The sequence below is a fragment of the Crocodylus siamensis genome, chromosome 4 (assembly GCF_052110815.1).
Source record: "Crocodylus siamensis isolate JL-2025a chromosome 4, ASM5211081v1, whole genome shotgun sequence".
Lineage (NCBI taxonomy): Eukaryota > Metazoa > Chordata > Crocodylia > Crocodylidae > Crocodylus > Crocodylus siamensis.
The window spans coordinates 107,362,314-107,378,869 of NC_143398.1; the positions used below are offsets into that span (position 1 = coordinate 107,362,314).

General features: G+C 44.8%; 1 protein-coding gene across 1 annotated transcript in view; it reads left to right on the plus strand.

Annotated features, from left to right (window-relative positions):
- Positions 1 to 16,556, plus strand: part of CREB3L2 (cAMP responsive element binding protein 3 like 2) — a 117,637-nt gene that overhangs the window by 61,075 nt on the left and 40,006 nt on the right. Inside the window, exon 2 of the mRNA XM_090043315.1 lies at positions 1,651 to 1,867. Coding sequence (XP_089899441.1) covers positions 1,651 to 1,867 — 217 coding nt within the window. The remainder of the gene's footprint in view (positions 1 to 1,650; positions 1,868 to 16,556) is intronic.

Genomic DNA, 16,556 nt, shown 5'->3' on the forward strand with positions numbered 1-16,556 from the left:
TTGTTGTTGTTTTTGGGTTTTTTTGGGAAAAAATGTGAACAATGCATGTCAGAAAATACGGTAATTAGTTTATAATGTGTCACTTTGCCCTGTCACCATCTCTATCCCTGGCAGGATGTTAGAGTATGTGGAAGAGGTTATCACTCTGTATGTTAAGCTTGCTTCTTGAAGCGTGTAAGAAGAGAAACCCCTGTGTGGGTGTGACTTGGAGAAACTGCATTGTGCCCTGCCTGTGTGCCATGCCATTATGTCTGGAATGGTTTCAAGAAATACAGTTTATTACTAAATAAGAAGAGACAAGGCCTCCTAATGTTCGATGGAAATAGAACAAGAGCTTCAAAGTTCAGGTAGCATCCAGAAGCGATGCAGTGTTTGTAGATAATTGGATTGGACAAATTGTTTCAGGTCAGATCTAAAAAGAAACAAATAAAGCCCTCAAGAACAGGTGTGAACAGTAAAAACAACTCTTCCAAAGTGCTAGGGAAATCTTCATTGGTGTTGATTTATTAGGATCCCTCTGACTGCAGGGTTGAGAACATGGACACAACCAGGACCAACGGTCATAAGCTCCTAGAAGAAAGTTTCAGACTGGATACAAGGAAAAACTTCTTCATGGTTTGTGTGACCAGACTCAGGAATAGACTCCCAGCAGGGGTGGTGCATGCATCTACCTTGAAGATCTTCAGAAGGAGACTGGGGCACACCTTGCTGGGGTTATTTGACCCCAGCAGTCTTTCCTGCCCAGAGCAACGGGGCTGGACCTGATGATCTCACAAGGTCCCTTCCAGCCCTAAACTTCTGTGAATCTGTGACACGAACGTTAGCCTCAGGTCAAAAACCAGCCATTCAGCCCACATGCCACTTCTAAACCAAACTGTCTGTACCAGAGTTTGACTCCTCTGGTTCCTGACCCTTTGCCAAGAGCATAGGGTGATGAAAGTGTCACACTACAGGAACTAGCATGTCTGACTGTAATATTTGATCATCCTTCTTCCTTACCATCTTTTCTCCATGCCTCAAGGAGCATGCAAGTCTTTTTTGTGTTTCATTCCTCATACAAAGGATAAGTTTTGACTTGTAAATCCTTCAAGATTTTTCACTGCATGGCTGAATGCGAGATGCATTCTCATTAACACTGCTACACTCCAAAAAATATCCTGGGAACAAAGGAGAATGCACGCAGCATGAGTTGACTGTGGACTTTTCTCTGTTTGTCTTAGGCTTTTAAAGGGAGTCAATCGCCACAGTATCTAAGCACTTTCAAAGGGCCATGTGCTTAACCTGTGTACCTTGAGACAGATGTGTACTATTTTACAGCTGGGGATCAGCTCCTGTGGATATGATCATCTCTCTCCTCAAGCAATCCATAAATAGGGAAGTGACCTTTGATACAAGTCTATTTTACTGTTTGTGTCTAGGAGAACTCTTTTTTGTTCTAGCTATAGCTTTTCAATGTGGTAAAGTAAATGGACTTGAGAAGATAGTGATGAGACCTATTAGTGGTAGGGAGGTGGGAGTGCTTCATTTTCTTACTGATTGGCACAGACCCATAGTTCAAATATTGTAATGATTTTGCTCTGCGTTTCCAGTGTCAGCATGAATGTATGAGACCTTGTTAGATAAAAGCTCTTTTTCTTTTTGTCTCCACAGCACTTCACAGAGTTCCTGGATGAGTTTTCACAGGATGTCCTAGGCCACCTTTTGAATGACCCCTTCTTGTCTGAGAAAAATGAGATGATGGAGGTGGAGCTCTCCCCGGCTTCCCCAGCTCCTCTCATCCAGGCAGAACACAGTTACTCCTTGTGTGGAGACTCTCGCCCCCAGTCACCCCTGACCCACATATCAACTGATGACAACTTCAATGAAGGTAATTTTGATGTGCACGAATTGATGTTGGCCCTTGTGAAAAACAACTACGGTTGTCCTGAGTTGCAATAACATAGCTTGAAGCAAAATATGGAAATACTTTATGAACACATGTTCATGTGTTGTTTGCAGGAAATGAGACTGGCTACCGATAACTTGGAAAGAAGGATAAATCTTTGGAGTTAGAACTCTGCAGAAAAACTCGGAAATTTTTACCAAGTGGGGGAGTTCTTGTTGCCTGTGGTTACTAGAATTCAGTTTTATGCAGCAGGTTTATGAAAAGAGTTTGGAAGTAGAATAATAGGTGAACGTGTCCCATTGGGAGGGAGTCTTCACATTTCTGAGTGTAGATTTTAAATCTCATCAAGTCAAAATTTCCAGAGGTGTCCAAAGCAAGACTCTTATCCAATACTGAGCACTGCAAACTTTCAGATGCTTGGTAGCACTGAACCTGGCCACTTATTTAGGAACCTAAATATGCTGAAGTCTGGAAAAACTGGGTCACTAATTTAAAATTTAACATACATTGGAAAAGAGGAAATATAAAAAATACATAGAGGCTAATGAAGTATGCAGAGTAGGTTCTTGGTGGGCTACTGAGAGATGTGAGAATAAAAAAAACTTCTCCGGGAATTTAGGAAATAAACAAGGCTTTAGCTGGATGTGCATTGATGATGGCAGTGTTAAAGCAAAATGGGTTAATGCTGGAAGGAAGCTGAGATGAGTAAGGAGTAGGGCTGTGGGAAGCTTCTGTTCCAAATCCAGATAAAATCAGAAGACCCTTTAATCTCTCCAAATCAAATCAGAACCCTCTGAATTGATTTGGAAAGATTTGGAGATTTGGACATGGAGACAGCTTTTAAATGTTTTTTCTACATACCTCTAGGTAGCAGGGGCTCATGAGTGCTGCGATGCTGGGGCGCAGAGAGTGTCCCACAAGTGTGGGGGGCTCCCAGCGCGCTCAGCAGCAGACCCGGAAGTGGACCAGAAGCACTTCTGGTCCACTTCCAGGTCTGCCGGGTGGGGCACCCGGGGTCCCCCGGCACGACTGATTGCCAAGCTGGGTAGACACGGGAACGGGGTGGGGCACCCAGCATGCTCCCTGGCAGACCCATAAGTGGACCTGAAGTACTTCTGGTCTACTTCCAGGTTAACTGCCAAGCATGTGGAGGGCTCCCCCTGCATTCCTGTAGCATGCTCCATGTACCCCAGCATTGCAGAGATCATGAGCCGCATCTGCAACCTCAGCGTATGTAGAAAAATCTTTTAAAGCTATGCCTATGTCCGAATTGCTCATTCTCCAAATTGGCATCGAATCTTCAGATTTGGATTTGGCCAAATCGAATTGGGGACAGTGATCAGAATCAATCAATTGAATCGCTGTCCCTGATTGGGGTCAAATCTGAATTTAATAGGGCCCGATTTGCACACCCCTAGTAAGGAGGACTTTTACTGGGGAGCGGGTAAAATACTGGAGAAGATGCAAGTCTTTTAATAAACAAATTAACCTCTTTAGTCATATTTCTGCCAGCTGAGGGTCAGGCCTGACAATTCTGTAGTTGTGGAGCAACTGAATGTCTACAAGAAATTGGTTTTTTACAGAGCAAAATGTAGGCAAGAGTTATAGACAACTGAAGGTATCTAGATGGTTTTGGTTGCACTAAGTAGAACTCTACAGCATTTATGAGTAAGAAATGATGAATGGCAGCAACTTTTCTTGAGTATTAGGTGGTGCAGCCATTCAAATAAAGAGCTGGGAGGGAGTGTGAAGAAAGCATAAGGGTGTGAAGGGATGAAGGAAATTTCAGCTTCATCCTTCCTGTTCTGGTGTAAAGATACCAGCAAGCAGGAACTTGAGTTCCAGATAAAAACTCTGGCACCCAGGGGTCGGGCAGAGTATAGGACCAAGAATAACTGTTGATTACTAGGAACAATTGTCATGACTGACATTTGACATTGACTCCTAATAATCAGTTTACTTTTTCTTAGTTACCTTTGCAATGAAAAGCACCTGAATTGTAAGCCTTTTTTTTTAAACAAAATGTGGTTGGTGCATAAGTAGTATTAACAGGCTAAGCAGTTTATAAGGATCCACCAAAACCCAGCTGAGTTTCCAGAGGTTGCATGTTTTGTAGTCATTAACTTGAAAATAACCCAGCTGAATCTCCAGAACTGCTCAAAGTCACCCATGGGCGACTGGAACCCCCCCAGCAAGCAGTCAGCAGCTGGTGGGGGGGGGGGGGGTCCCCTGTGGCAAATCTTGGTCACCAGGGGGGCAGTGCCTCCCCCTCCTCCCTGCAGCCAATTTCACTGACTTTGGGGGGGGGCGGGGGTCTGAAGAGTGAGTGGCCGTGCTGCTCCTGGAAGTGGCCATGGCACTTCCAGAAGTGTCCACGGCCTATGTCCGGTGCTCGCAGTCCCCAGCCAGCACTTGCAAGGGGTGCACTGGCACTTCTGCCTGCCCCCCCAATGCCTAAGTGGGGAGTGCAGCCAGTCAGGGGGTGCACCAGCGCTCTCGGGGGGGGGGGGGTGCACATACACCCCTACACATGGCCACTGAAGGCACCAGTTCTCTTGGAGGACAAATGCATGAAATTAAAGAACAGTTTGAAGATGAAATTTTTTTTGTTTTTTTGAGGGGGAGATTTAAAAGCCTAATTCACCCCAAACAAACCCTTCAGTATTTTACTCGTATCCCTAGGCTATTTTTACTTAATTCTCTTTAAAATCTGTATGTCAAGGAGGGAATGGAGAACATGCATACAACTTATGGATTTGGGAAGGGAGGGGGTGGTTTCTTGTTTTGTTTGGCAGGAGAAGAGGCTAATTTTAGACTTCAAGTTGAAAGCTTAAAGAAAAGTTGTATGATATTTAATAGAGAAGGAACCAGTAGGAATGAAATAGGGCTCTAAAGGTAATTGAATTCAGTAGGTTGGTTTTAAAAACAGAAATTCATGTAGACAGCTTTCAATCTTCTGTTCCGTTCTAAAGGAGATTCCCATAAGAGCTCTTTTAAAATCTCAACTGTGGAGTACACGATACAGATGAGAGAACACTTGAGGAAAGCTTACTACCATACTCCCTAAACCCTTGGAAAATAACAAAACTAGCATCAATAACTCTGGTTTTGTAGGAAGATAGGATTAGACGTTGGTAATGTGAAGAGAAAAATCAAGTGATAAGGTGGGATGGGTTTCTTAGCGTCAAGAAACTGATCTTCTAAACAGCTCACTTTCCGCTACATATTTGCTTGGCATTCTCTGGCAATGATTTGTGATCCCACAGGAGGAAAATGAGATGTTTAGTAGGCTAGCTGATTCCCAATGTGCATGCATATGCAGAAGTGGTGAGGAATAGATTTAAATAGAATTGGAAGGTCTCTTCCTGTGGAACTGGGCCCTTAATTTGCCTTGCACTGAATTAAGTGTTTTATTTTGCAGTAGAAGCCAATAATTTAACATGGGTGTGTTTTGCTTTTAATTTTCTGACCTAGCAATGAACTTGTAGGGTCTGCGAGGTGAAGGATCCCTTCACTCCTCCAGAAGTCTCTGGGAGGTAGCAAGGTATTAGGAATTTTCTTTGACGGGACCCTTATTCCCAGTAGCAGAGTGAGGATAACCTACATACATAGGGCAGTAGTAATGATCATCTTACAGTCTTTGCCAGAATTCTCATGCATGTAGTAATTTTATTAACATCTGCCCTGGAACAGTTATATTGCCAACAGTGTTTATTAAATGAAATACTCTAGTGTATATTTAGTAGTGGACTAACTTCCTGTGTTACTTTTATCTCATTGCTTCTAATGTGGTGTATTTTTGTTATGTAACACTACCTAACGTGCTACTTAGCATTCTGTTGCCACTTATGTACTGGGAGTGGGCAGCTGACTGCTGAAACTGTAGCTGGAGGCCCCCGGCCTTATGGTGAATCATGGTTGTGATGAATCACGAAACATAATACATCTGCTCCAAAGGAGGACACCTGCATAAAAGGCAAGGTGGGGGCGGTGGAGCTGGAGAGGCTAAGCAGTAATGTAGAGCACCCCCTCCAACCCCCACGGATCCAATTTTCTAAAGGATAACATTGTCCATTTTAATATCCTTAGGAATTGGAGCTTGTTTCCGTAGTAACCTATTCTAATTCAGTTTCCCAGAAAATTGTGTTGTCGTAGCTGCAAGTGACCCAAGATCATGCGAGGAGGATGGAGGTGGCTCTCTCCACCCACAGTATCTAGTGGGATTCTGGTCAGGAGGCCGTGGAGTTCTTGGTGCATTTCTGTGGGAGGGAATCTTTTAGTCATCCTATCTAGAGTGCTAGCTGTGGCTAGCACTGTGGACTATGTTGACCTTCCTCCCCCTTTTCCAGTTTGAGGCAGGCTGCCTGCCCAAGCAAATAGGAAGGGAGCTGAGAGAGTGATTTCTTCGTTCTCCATATTTGTTCAGAACCATTGGGTTTGCCTCTGATCATGTGGTGATAGAGTCAAACTTGACTGTAATTTGTGTTGCTTTATAGAACTAATTTCCCCATCCTGAATTCACAAATGTTTATTTGAGGTACAAATTAATCAGAAAAAAAGGACACATGACCCCAGCTGACTTCCTTCCCTTTGGGCAGGGGGCTGGACTCGATCTCCCGAGGTCCCTTCCAGCCCTAATGTCTATGAAAAAATGTCTCACGGGGAGTAGGGGTGTAGGTTATAGCTGTGTTGGTCTAAGGACATAGGCAGACAAGGTTCTTTGGGTGAATCTGATCTCTTTTATTAGACCAACTTAAATAGTTGGAAAAAATTTCCATAGTAAGCTTTCAGGTTTAAAAACCCTTCATCATGGGGAGTAGTAATGATGGAATATTCACCTCTTCTGCGTAACAAATTTTAACCATTGTATACAATCTTGCTGTGTTGCAAAGGTATCTCATTGCATTACAAAGGAGTTCTGTGGCACCGCCCTTATTTTGTGGATGGGGAAAATTGAAGGAACAGATAAATTGAGTTGCCCAGGCAGATCAGCAACATAGAACCCACGTTGCTGGAGTTCTGGTTCGATATGGTGCCTGTTAGGCCACAATGAAGATGAAGGGAAGCTGAGGAAAGTTGGAATATTTTTATTTGGTTGAAAGTGTTCCAAATTTACCTTCAGAAAATATTGAGGTGCTTCCTTCTATTTTGCTTTGAGCCAAGCCTTAAAGAATCTTTGATTTGGAACAATTGCATCAAACTTTCTTTTTAATTATTCTACTACTAAGAAGGATTTTAATGCTTATTTATCCAAGTAAAATATTACTGTATTGGGGCAATTACTTGGTAAGTCTCACAGCAGAAAGTAGGCGATGCACACCTGAGATGAAACAGTTTGTTATCAGAGCTATTTCAAAAAGTATTTCCTCAGCCCTAAAAATGAAAGGATTTTTTTATAAGGCTCTGAAGAGCTGACAGGTTTATACTCCAAGCTGGTCACTATTTAGGCAAATATTTAACCTTGCTCATAGAAATAATCCTATTACTTAGATGTGAGTAGAACAGAGTGCATAAGACTGGAGGAACTTCCTGGGCTATCATATCCAGTCCCACACAAATGCATGTTAAAGGACCTGGACCTTCATACTGGCTTTTTATATTTCTTAATTCTTTAAATGTTTCCGGCTTACAAAGAATTCTGTTCATTTCTTGAACAGCAACTTTTCTGTGTGTTTTGCAAGTTGACTACAATGTTCCTTATTTTCTGAAAGCATCAGCCCAAAAAAGATCTAGCATATGGGTGCATTGCAAAGCTTGGGTATTTTGAACCCTACAGATAAGAGATGCTTGGTATCTGGTTGCATGTTCAGTCTGTTCTTGCATTGCTAAATTAGGCATCTTCAGGAAGAACTTGTAAAAAACAAAACAAAACAATATATCTAGATATCTAGATATATATAGATATAGATCTGTAAACTATCTGTTTGCGCTTTGCTGACCATATTCTGTTGCTTATCTAAACTGTGGCTGTATTCCACCTAGTCCATACTTCTGTGTGAGGTGTGGGGGAAGGGAAAGGGGACAGGGATTTTAAGATAATAGGATGAATTTAGCATTTGATCTGCATCCACATCACAGTAGTGTTGTCTTACACTGCAGTTTGTTTAACCCCCGAGTCTTGAGCCCCAGATCTGGGATGCAGGTGTAGAGAGTTCCTGTGAGGGTAGTATTCTGAATAATTTATTAAGCAGAAGACATTTCTGTGAGAGATGGGAACAAGAGCCCTTGTCACTTAAGGAACCTAGATTCTCTTTGGAGAGTTTTAAACTACAAGGAAAAAAACCTTATTTACTATTATAATAGGACCGGGGTAGGCGACACCCAGCCTGGGTGCCAGAGTGTGACGCATGAAGGCATTTTGCTTGGTATGCACACCTCCAGGTGGATGGTGGGGAAGGGGCCGGGGCTGCACTGCCACAAAAAAGATTAGGTCTCTTGTGGTTCCACTGCCATCTGCCCCTGGCACCGCAAAATCTTCCAAGTCAAGGTTGCGGGTGCTTTTGGCACTCTGGCCTAAAAATGTTGCTTACCAGTGTAACAGGAGGACAGGGGAGCCTTCTCCCTTGCTCCTCTATAGTAGATAGGTAGCATAGATCAGGAGAGAGTTGTTCTATTCCTGACTGTTACTGACTTGCTATGTGATTTATTATTATTATTTGCCTTCTGATTTTCTTTTTTGCAGGAAACTGCTTCACTTGTGGGGTCTTTTTGCTGCTTCACCTCTTGCCTTCTTAAATTGAATATTCCATAAAGCGATCAATTTAAATTGGTACCTTTCACCTTATGATCCAGGTGGCTGAGAACATTATTTCCTCTGAACCTCAGAGGCCTCTTTTCCTGACACTGTCCTTAGCCTGATCTGCCTTCCTCCCAGGGATATTTTGAGGCTTGAATTTTGCCTTGGTTGCCCTGCCTTTGAACTTGCCTTGGCTGAATAAACTAGGCATTTGCTGGAAAACCAGTATTCAGGGGAACAGTATGCAGGGGTCAGTTCAGCCCCAAAATCTAACCTAATTGTCTCCAACCTGAACAGGTCAAGCATCCACGGTGAGGGAGGGAGTGGGGCAGAGGCAGGGGTGAGTGGGAGGATCGGAGCCCAAGTGGCTTATCCAAGTATGCAGGGAGATGCCCACTGCTAGGTGCACCCCAGCACAGGCCCTGGGGGACCATGGGGTCGGGCCCTGGCCCAGCTGGGTCTAGGGCTATCTGCTGGTTCAGGGGCGCATGGGGGGGGGAGGGGCTTCTGTTGCTGGATGCATCCTGGTGGAGGCCCTGGGGGACCCATGCCTCTCCACCTGTGCTCAGGACATAGTGGACAGCCCACAGCAGCAGCTGCCTCTGCCCCAAGTAGTGGGGGGGGGGGGCGGGGGGGCACAGGCCTCCCAGGCCTCCGCCAAGGTGCATCCAGCAGCAAGAACCACCCCCATTCCCCTGGACCAGCGGATAGTCCCAGACCTGGCCGGGCCTGGGCCCAACCCAGCATGAGTCCTGCTGCTACGCTGAGCTGTGCCTGCACGTGGTCAGCTGCAACAGGGCTTGAGGTACAGTGGGCAGAAGCAGCTGCCTCCACCCCAAGCAGGGGGGGGGCACATACCCCCCAGGACCTCTGCTGTGGTGTGCCCAGCAGCGGGAGCTCCCCAGCATCCTTGGATGAGTCCCCTGGGCTCCTTCCACCTGGCCAGGCTGGGGCCCCAGTCACCTTCCCCTGCTTCTGACTGGTTTGAACCCTCCATCCCTCACTGCAGGGGCCTTGATCTGGCCCCTATTCCTTCCCTCCCCCAGAGACTGGCCTGCTCGGCTGGGGAGAGGTGCGTGTGTATACATGTACGCTCAGCCCAAGATCGACCAAAAGAGGCTCCACAATCGACCAGTTGGGGACCACTGATCTAACCCACTTTTGTCAAGGTTACAGTATTTCTAACAGGCTTCCTCTCTTTAGCTCATTATTTCCTTTCAGTTACCATCTCCTCTCCCAAATTGGCATTCCTATTGCTTGCCTTTCCAGCACATGGAGTCCTAGAACAGGAAACCAAGGCCCTCATCCTGGATGCTCCCTGTGCAGGAGACCTCCTCTGCCCTGTGCAGAGACCTTTTATTATGAGTGTGGCGAGAGATTTATATATGAGAGGCCCTGACTGCAATAAATATGGATTCCTTGTCTATGCTACAATATACAGTTGTGTTAGTTCACAATTCATAGCCCTTAATATCTAAAGGGACCATCTGAATAACAAAGCAGCCAAGAGCTTGGAGGCCCCAGGAATTCCCCTGAAGGGAAGGGTGGCAGCACAATATTTGTGGGCCTAGGGAGTCTCCTGCCAGGGGTTTCTCTAGATGTGCCTCACAAAAGGGAGTACCCCATTTTTCCTTGTTTGTAAGTTGTCCAGCAGGGGCAGGTCCCTGAAGCCCTAGGAAGGGTAGAGGCTTGACTGCAAAACATCGGGTGACAAAGACATTGCCGAGTAAAATAGATCTGCTGTGTTAGGACCCATCCTGACCTTGTTGATTCCTCTCCAAGGACAAAATCCATTTATAGCCTTAGTTATCTCTGCATCAAACCTGTAACTCCTGTTTTGAGCTTCCTTTTTGAGGAAGTAATCCAATCTGGATTTAAGACTTCAAGTAAGAGATATTATACTAGAGGCCATTGCAAGCTGGTCCAGTGACTAATTACACTCACTGTAAAAAGCTGATTTTTGTAGCTTGCGTTTCCAAACATGGGACCTCTGTATCCTTTCTTCTCTTTCTTTTTGTTTTCTTCTCATGGAAAAAAAAAGAGAATGGGAAAAATGGAGGAGGGCACCATTCATTTAAACGAATGGATTCTTTTCTGTTAGGTACCCTTGCTCTCTGCAAGTCCATTCATGGCATCTGACAAAGTAAGCTGTCAACTATGAAAGCTGCTCCTCTCTAGTCAATTTAGTCTCCTAAGGTGCTACCCTGCCTGCCCTGCCTACACTAGGGTGGAAAGGGATTCCCTATTTTTAGAATAGGAAATACCAGCACAACTGGTAATAACTCTCAAAAGAGAAGACAGTTCTGTCATATGGGCTCATTCTCTATCCCTGTCACTCATTCCTCTTGCCTTCTCTCTCCTTTTCTATTTGATTTCCCTTTTCTGCCAGTTTGAAAAAAGCCTCCGGTGCTTGGTAGTCAAACAGGGCCTTCTTTGTCAGGCCTGCTTGAACGACTTCAGTTTCATTATCTGTGGTGGTAGCAGTGGGAGTGTGTGAGAGGGGAGAAAAATGCCATCTGGAAATCTGTCAAAGAAACTATTTGTAGATGAATGCAGCCTCTCACCTGGTGGGGGTGGGATAGGGTGGTGGCATGGGCGTCTAATGTTACAGTCACAAATGAGGCTACTGTCTGGATGGGGACTTGCCGTGGGGGGAGCAGGGAGCAGCAGGGGGGATTGATGAGAGACTGGATTGTAAGGTGGGGGAGGGACAGAGAGGACAAGGAAACAGTTATTCCTACAGAAGGGATGCACTAACTTTCTGGAGGCTGGGATAGAGTGCAAGTCAGGCTCTGAGTGGGAATGTTGTACTCTGCAATGAGTGATACCTCCAGCAGCATGCACAGGGCTTTTTAAATGGGCAGGATCTCTGCAGGGAATTTATTGGTTTACAGCTGGGTGGATTCTCTTTAAGATCAAGGATAGGCATTTTGCCCATAGACTTTTGAATCTACAATGGGACAAGTTATATCCCTTTTGTAATGTAGACCTTTGGTCTGCAGCTTTTCTTGGCAGTGTTGTGTACCTGCTGTCAAATGTCACCAACTTCCACTATTACTTTTTTTTTTTTTTTTTTTAAGGGGCTGTGCCTTTTACTGTAAGGGGTGGAGAAAGTCAGGAAAATAATGAACAATCTTTCTTCATATAGCTCTTCAAATGTGTTAATAATCTTTGTAGTGCTGTCTCTGTTATTCATAGAATCATGGAATCCTAGAGAAGTGAAGCTGGAACGGACCTCCATAGGTCATCTAACCCAGTCCCCTGCCTGAGGCAGGATCATCCCTGTCCAAACCATCTGTGCAAATTCAGCGTCTAACCTCTTAGCAGAACTACACAGTCAACTGTGACACAACACAACACCCTAACCTGGCACAGGTAAAGCAGGGGAGCATAGTGGCCAACATCCTGTTGCTGTAAAGGTTGTTAATGTATGCTCAGGAGATCCCAGGAAGAGGGCCATGGCCTCTGCTGCAGAGAGGGAAAACCCACGCAGTCTATACCAATCTGATCATGGAGTAAAATTACTTCCTGACCCCAAATACAGTGATTGGTCTGATCTGAGTAGAGGGGCAAGACCCTCCATCTAGACCAGTGGTCACCAACCAGTGGATCTCGATCTACCGGTAGATCTTGGAGCATCTTGTGGTAGATCTTGGAGTTGATCCAAGGCTGGGATGGGGGGCTAAGTGCCCGTGTGCATGCACGCACATCCTAGCACAGCAGGTCAGTTCATGGGGGAGGCAAGGGGCGGGACTAGAGGGAGGCCTCTGCGGTAAGGGACAGTGCCGCAGAGGCAGGAGCAGTGGTAAATTGAGTGGGGCCCTGGCTGGGTGGGACTTACTTGCTGGGCAGGTGCACCCCCAAATTTTTTCTCCCTCTGCCTTGATCTGTCCCCCACTTCCCTCCTCACAGACTTACCTGCTGAGGGAGGGTGGCAGTGGTGCACAGTAGATCTTGAGTTGCTTTTAAATGCCAAAGGTGACCTTCTTCAAAAGGTTGGAGACCACTGATCTACACACTCTGGTTTTGAGTCCTGGTAGGAATATTGACACATCCCAGTCACAATCCCCAGCTTTGGCTGCAGTCAATACCCAGTGTCTCTGAGGAAAGCATATAAAAACTCTGACCTGTGTAGCGGGAGGGGGAAGTCAGGAGGAAAGATTTCCTTCCCAGCCCCATGTGGGAACCAGCAAAGCCTGGAAGCATGGAAAAGACCCAAGTAGAACATGGGCATAGTTATTCCTAGATCATCCCCAACCAGTGACTGTCCAACCTCTTCTTGAACATGTCTAGCAACAGAGAATCCACAACTTTTCTAGGCAGTATTCTCACTGTTTTAATAGGTAAGAAGTTTTTCCTGATGCTTTTTTCCATAGAGATGCTATATTGGGTCAGATCGCAGGTCCATCTAGCTCAGTATTCTGTATTTGACAGTGGCAGAGAGAAGATGCTAAGAGAGAGAGTATTAATGCAGGGCCTATCCAAACTGATCTATCCCTTGTCCCCCTTCCCTTGCAGCTTTCAGCATTTAGTGTCATGCACCAGGTGACCTCAGAGTAACTGTTTTTAAACCCCCCACAAAAAAAAAACCCTTTAAAAAACTAACTTGACTGTTAACCTGACTGTTGAGAGGATGCTCTCAACAGGGATCATGGTTTCTTATTCTGTTTCCTCCATTAGGTGTTAACTATGTTTATCTCAGCTGATCTAATTGACCCACTTATTACCTCCATTAACAGCTTCCCTTCCTCTCCTACAGAAAAGCTTTTATTTTCTATCCATCCTCTCATGGCATCAGATGAAGTAGGTTGTTGCTTAAGGAAGCTCCTGCCTCTCTGAACCAATTACTGTCTAAGGTTAAAAACAGATAAAAGTGTTCAGCTTTGAGTGGCTTGTCTTGCAGCAAACTCCAGACCTTACAAGCTGACAAGCCCTGTTGTCCCACATTAAGTACCTGTGAATTATTCAAATTAACAGTTTGCTTCAGAACAATCCAGGCTAATTTGAATTAATTGGCATTTAAGCCTAGTATGTAGATGGCTGGGCTGCTCTGTTTTGATGCAGGTCATATCCCAGCCTAACCAAGGCCACATCAAGGCTAAAATAATGTCTGGCTTTTATCCTAAGGTGACGCCCTGCCCTTCTGTCTCACTTCAGGCAGACTAACTCGCCTTCTACTTTGGGATATTTTTTTCAGTTTTTAGCACTTCTGGGCAAGTTCGTCTAGTAAAGCTTTATTTTTCCAGCAGTAGCTATCTATCCACATCCTTTGTGACAAGGAAATAAATGAATAGATCAACTTGTCCATGTGGGAGCCTGCATACCTTTTACTTGGGACTTATCCAGCAAAAAGGGATTGTAGGCATGCTCGTGTCATTGGGCATGCTAGTGCTGTAAATGGACTGTTGGAGTTGGCTAAATTCCACTATTGAACAGTGCTTGCCTGGGGTAAGGGGGTTGACAGTCGTGAGTATTCCTTATCTTCTCTGTGTATCAGTAATAGAGGAAACAAAGAAAGCAAAGTGATGCTCCAAACTTTCTAAGTTATGTGAAGCAGAGACAGTATGTGGTGCGCAGGGTGGGAAGGATTGAAGGATTAGCTTTGACTTTTTTTTTTAAATGCATTTGGAGCTCTGTTACTAAATAAACCTCAGATTTTGTTAGAGGTTAGGTAAGCATTGCTAGACACCCCCATACCATACGTGCTCTGTACAGAACAAGGTAGGAGGAAAAACGTTGTCATCATCCTGAGAAGTGTGGGTTATCTTTATCAAATAAATCCACGCATCGTGTTGTGTGGAGGTTGCTTTTCTAAAATGCAGAAATGCATGTTCGTTGAGACAAATATGCATACATTGTAACTTAATGCCACAGAGGCATTTTTTTTTTTAAGTCTGTATTTTTAATAATACTCTTAAAGTCCATTTCTCCCCATTACTTTCAAAGCTCTGGAGTTGCTTCAAGGGGAAAAAGGAAGTGGAGAGGTTTTTACTTCCACACTTGGCTGCTAGCTACAAGGGAGACTTTTCTCTCCGGTTTCCGCAGATATGGAGGGTGGATGAACAAAAAGAAATTTGTAAGCAAAGCCTTCAAATCCCAACTGCCATTTTTTTTTCCCCTCCAACTTCATTTCTTTTACAAGGATTCTTAGCAAATAATCCACAGTGAGGACTTTTTAGTGCCTGTCAGTTACAGCTGTCAGTTGAATGCAGGCTTTCAAGAAACCTCATGTAGGCAAGGTTGCTATAGCTGGGATTTTTAAAGGAGTGTATGGCAGTTAGGTACCCACATCCTATTTTATGGCGAATTCTAATGTAACATCATCATTTGATTTGTGTTTTGTGGAGAGAGAGTTGGGTTGAGACATGTAAAGCCCACAGGGGAATTTAGTCTTCCATTGGGCACATACAGTCAAGAGGAAACGAGAATTGTGTGACTGAATCCTTAGTCACTTGGAAATTTCAGCCCTGGATTTTAGATGTGCACAAAATTGCTATTATTTTTTCCTCCTCCAGACACGTCTTCTCCCCTTCCCCCCCTCTGTTGGGCATAGTAATTACGAGGAGTTCAAATAAGGACTGTTCAGCTGTGCTGTCCTGCATGAAACCCGTCTACATGCTCCATCATAACACTAAATGATTGAACCTGGTGTGGGATGGAAAACAAACTGTGATCTGACCCAGAGGCCTGGATTACACTGAGGACAGAGAAGCAGACTTAGTGTCACCAGGATAGCTCTTGCTGTACTTCTAAACCTTGTGCAGTCCTCAAATAGCCTGGTGATAAAGCATGCTGTAAATACCTAGGGCACTTTTATATCTTGTATTTACCTGGTAACTCCAGTTTTATCTCCACATAGTTCCTTACAGATTAGTACCCTCACTTCCATGGTTGAGCTACAGCTCTAGGAAGGAGGAGTCCTGAGCTCTAGTCTCTGTATGTGGGACCACTTTGTCATTGGCTAAGAAACAGAAAAATCCCTGGCAATTGAGACAGAAACATGGGGCTCCCCCTCTCCTAGTGAAACACTTTTTTAGCACTGGGAATGCAGAGGCAGGTTCTCGCTTGTTTTCTTTATGGCCCCATGATTTTTGCATTCATGGTTTTGGTAGCCCAGCATCAAAAAGAAGGATGGAGAGTGCCCCTATTCAGCCTATCTATAGCATGCTAGTTAAGGCACTTTCCTGGGAAGTAGCAATGGGGAAGAGGGCCTAGAAGCTGGGTCACCCATTTCCTGGGCTAGTGTTCCAACTGCGAGGTTTTTGTGCAAGATGAGGGCACCCTCATCGTACTACTACTACTATGACTGCCACTGGAGTCTGTAGCCCTGGCCTTAGGTGGACCCAATAGTAACCTAACACTGGATTTAGGGGAGGTGCCTAATCTGGTTTGTAGCTAAGTTTTAGATGGGAGTTAGACACCTAGTTGCTTCTGAGTATGATCGTAAGTCCAAGCCTAGGTGTCTAGGAATCTGCAAAAGTAGCGGTGCATAATGAATTGACGTGCAAAATTGGATTTGCAGCCACTGTAATGACATTGGAGGTGGGGCTAGGATGTGTGTGTGTGGGGTACTTGATTCTGCTTAAATCCTGTGGGAGCAATTTGGATCTGCTCCTAGGTAGGTAAGTATCATCTGAAATGTAGATATGTAGTAGAACTCTGGCATGTCAAAGAACACTGTGAGCTCATGGGAACTCTCGAAATCATTGGAGAAGGAGTTACCTCCTATAGAAACTCTGGTGTTTGGAGTCAGATTTCAGAAGACTTGGTTATGGCTTTTCCTGTCCATCCATATTGCTACAACTCTTTGCCCAAGAGCTTGTCATCTCGCATCTTATTTGCCACAACGTTCTTCTCTCTGGCCTTGACAGATGCAATCTTGCCTTGGTCATGTCTATTCAGACTGCTGCTGCTGCAGTTTGTCTTCCTCAGTGT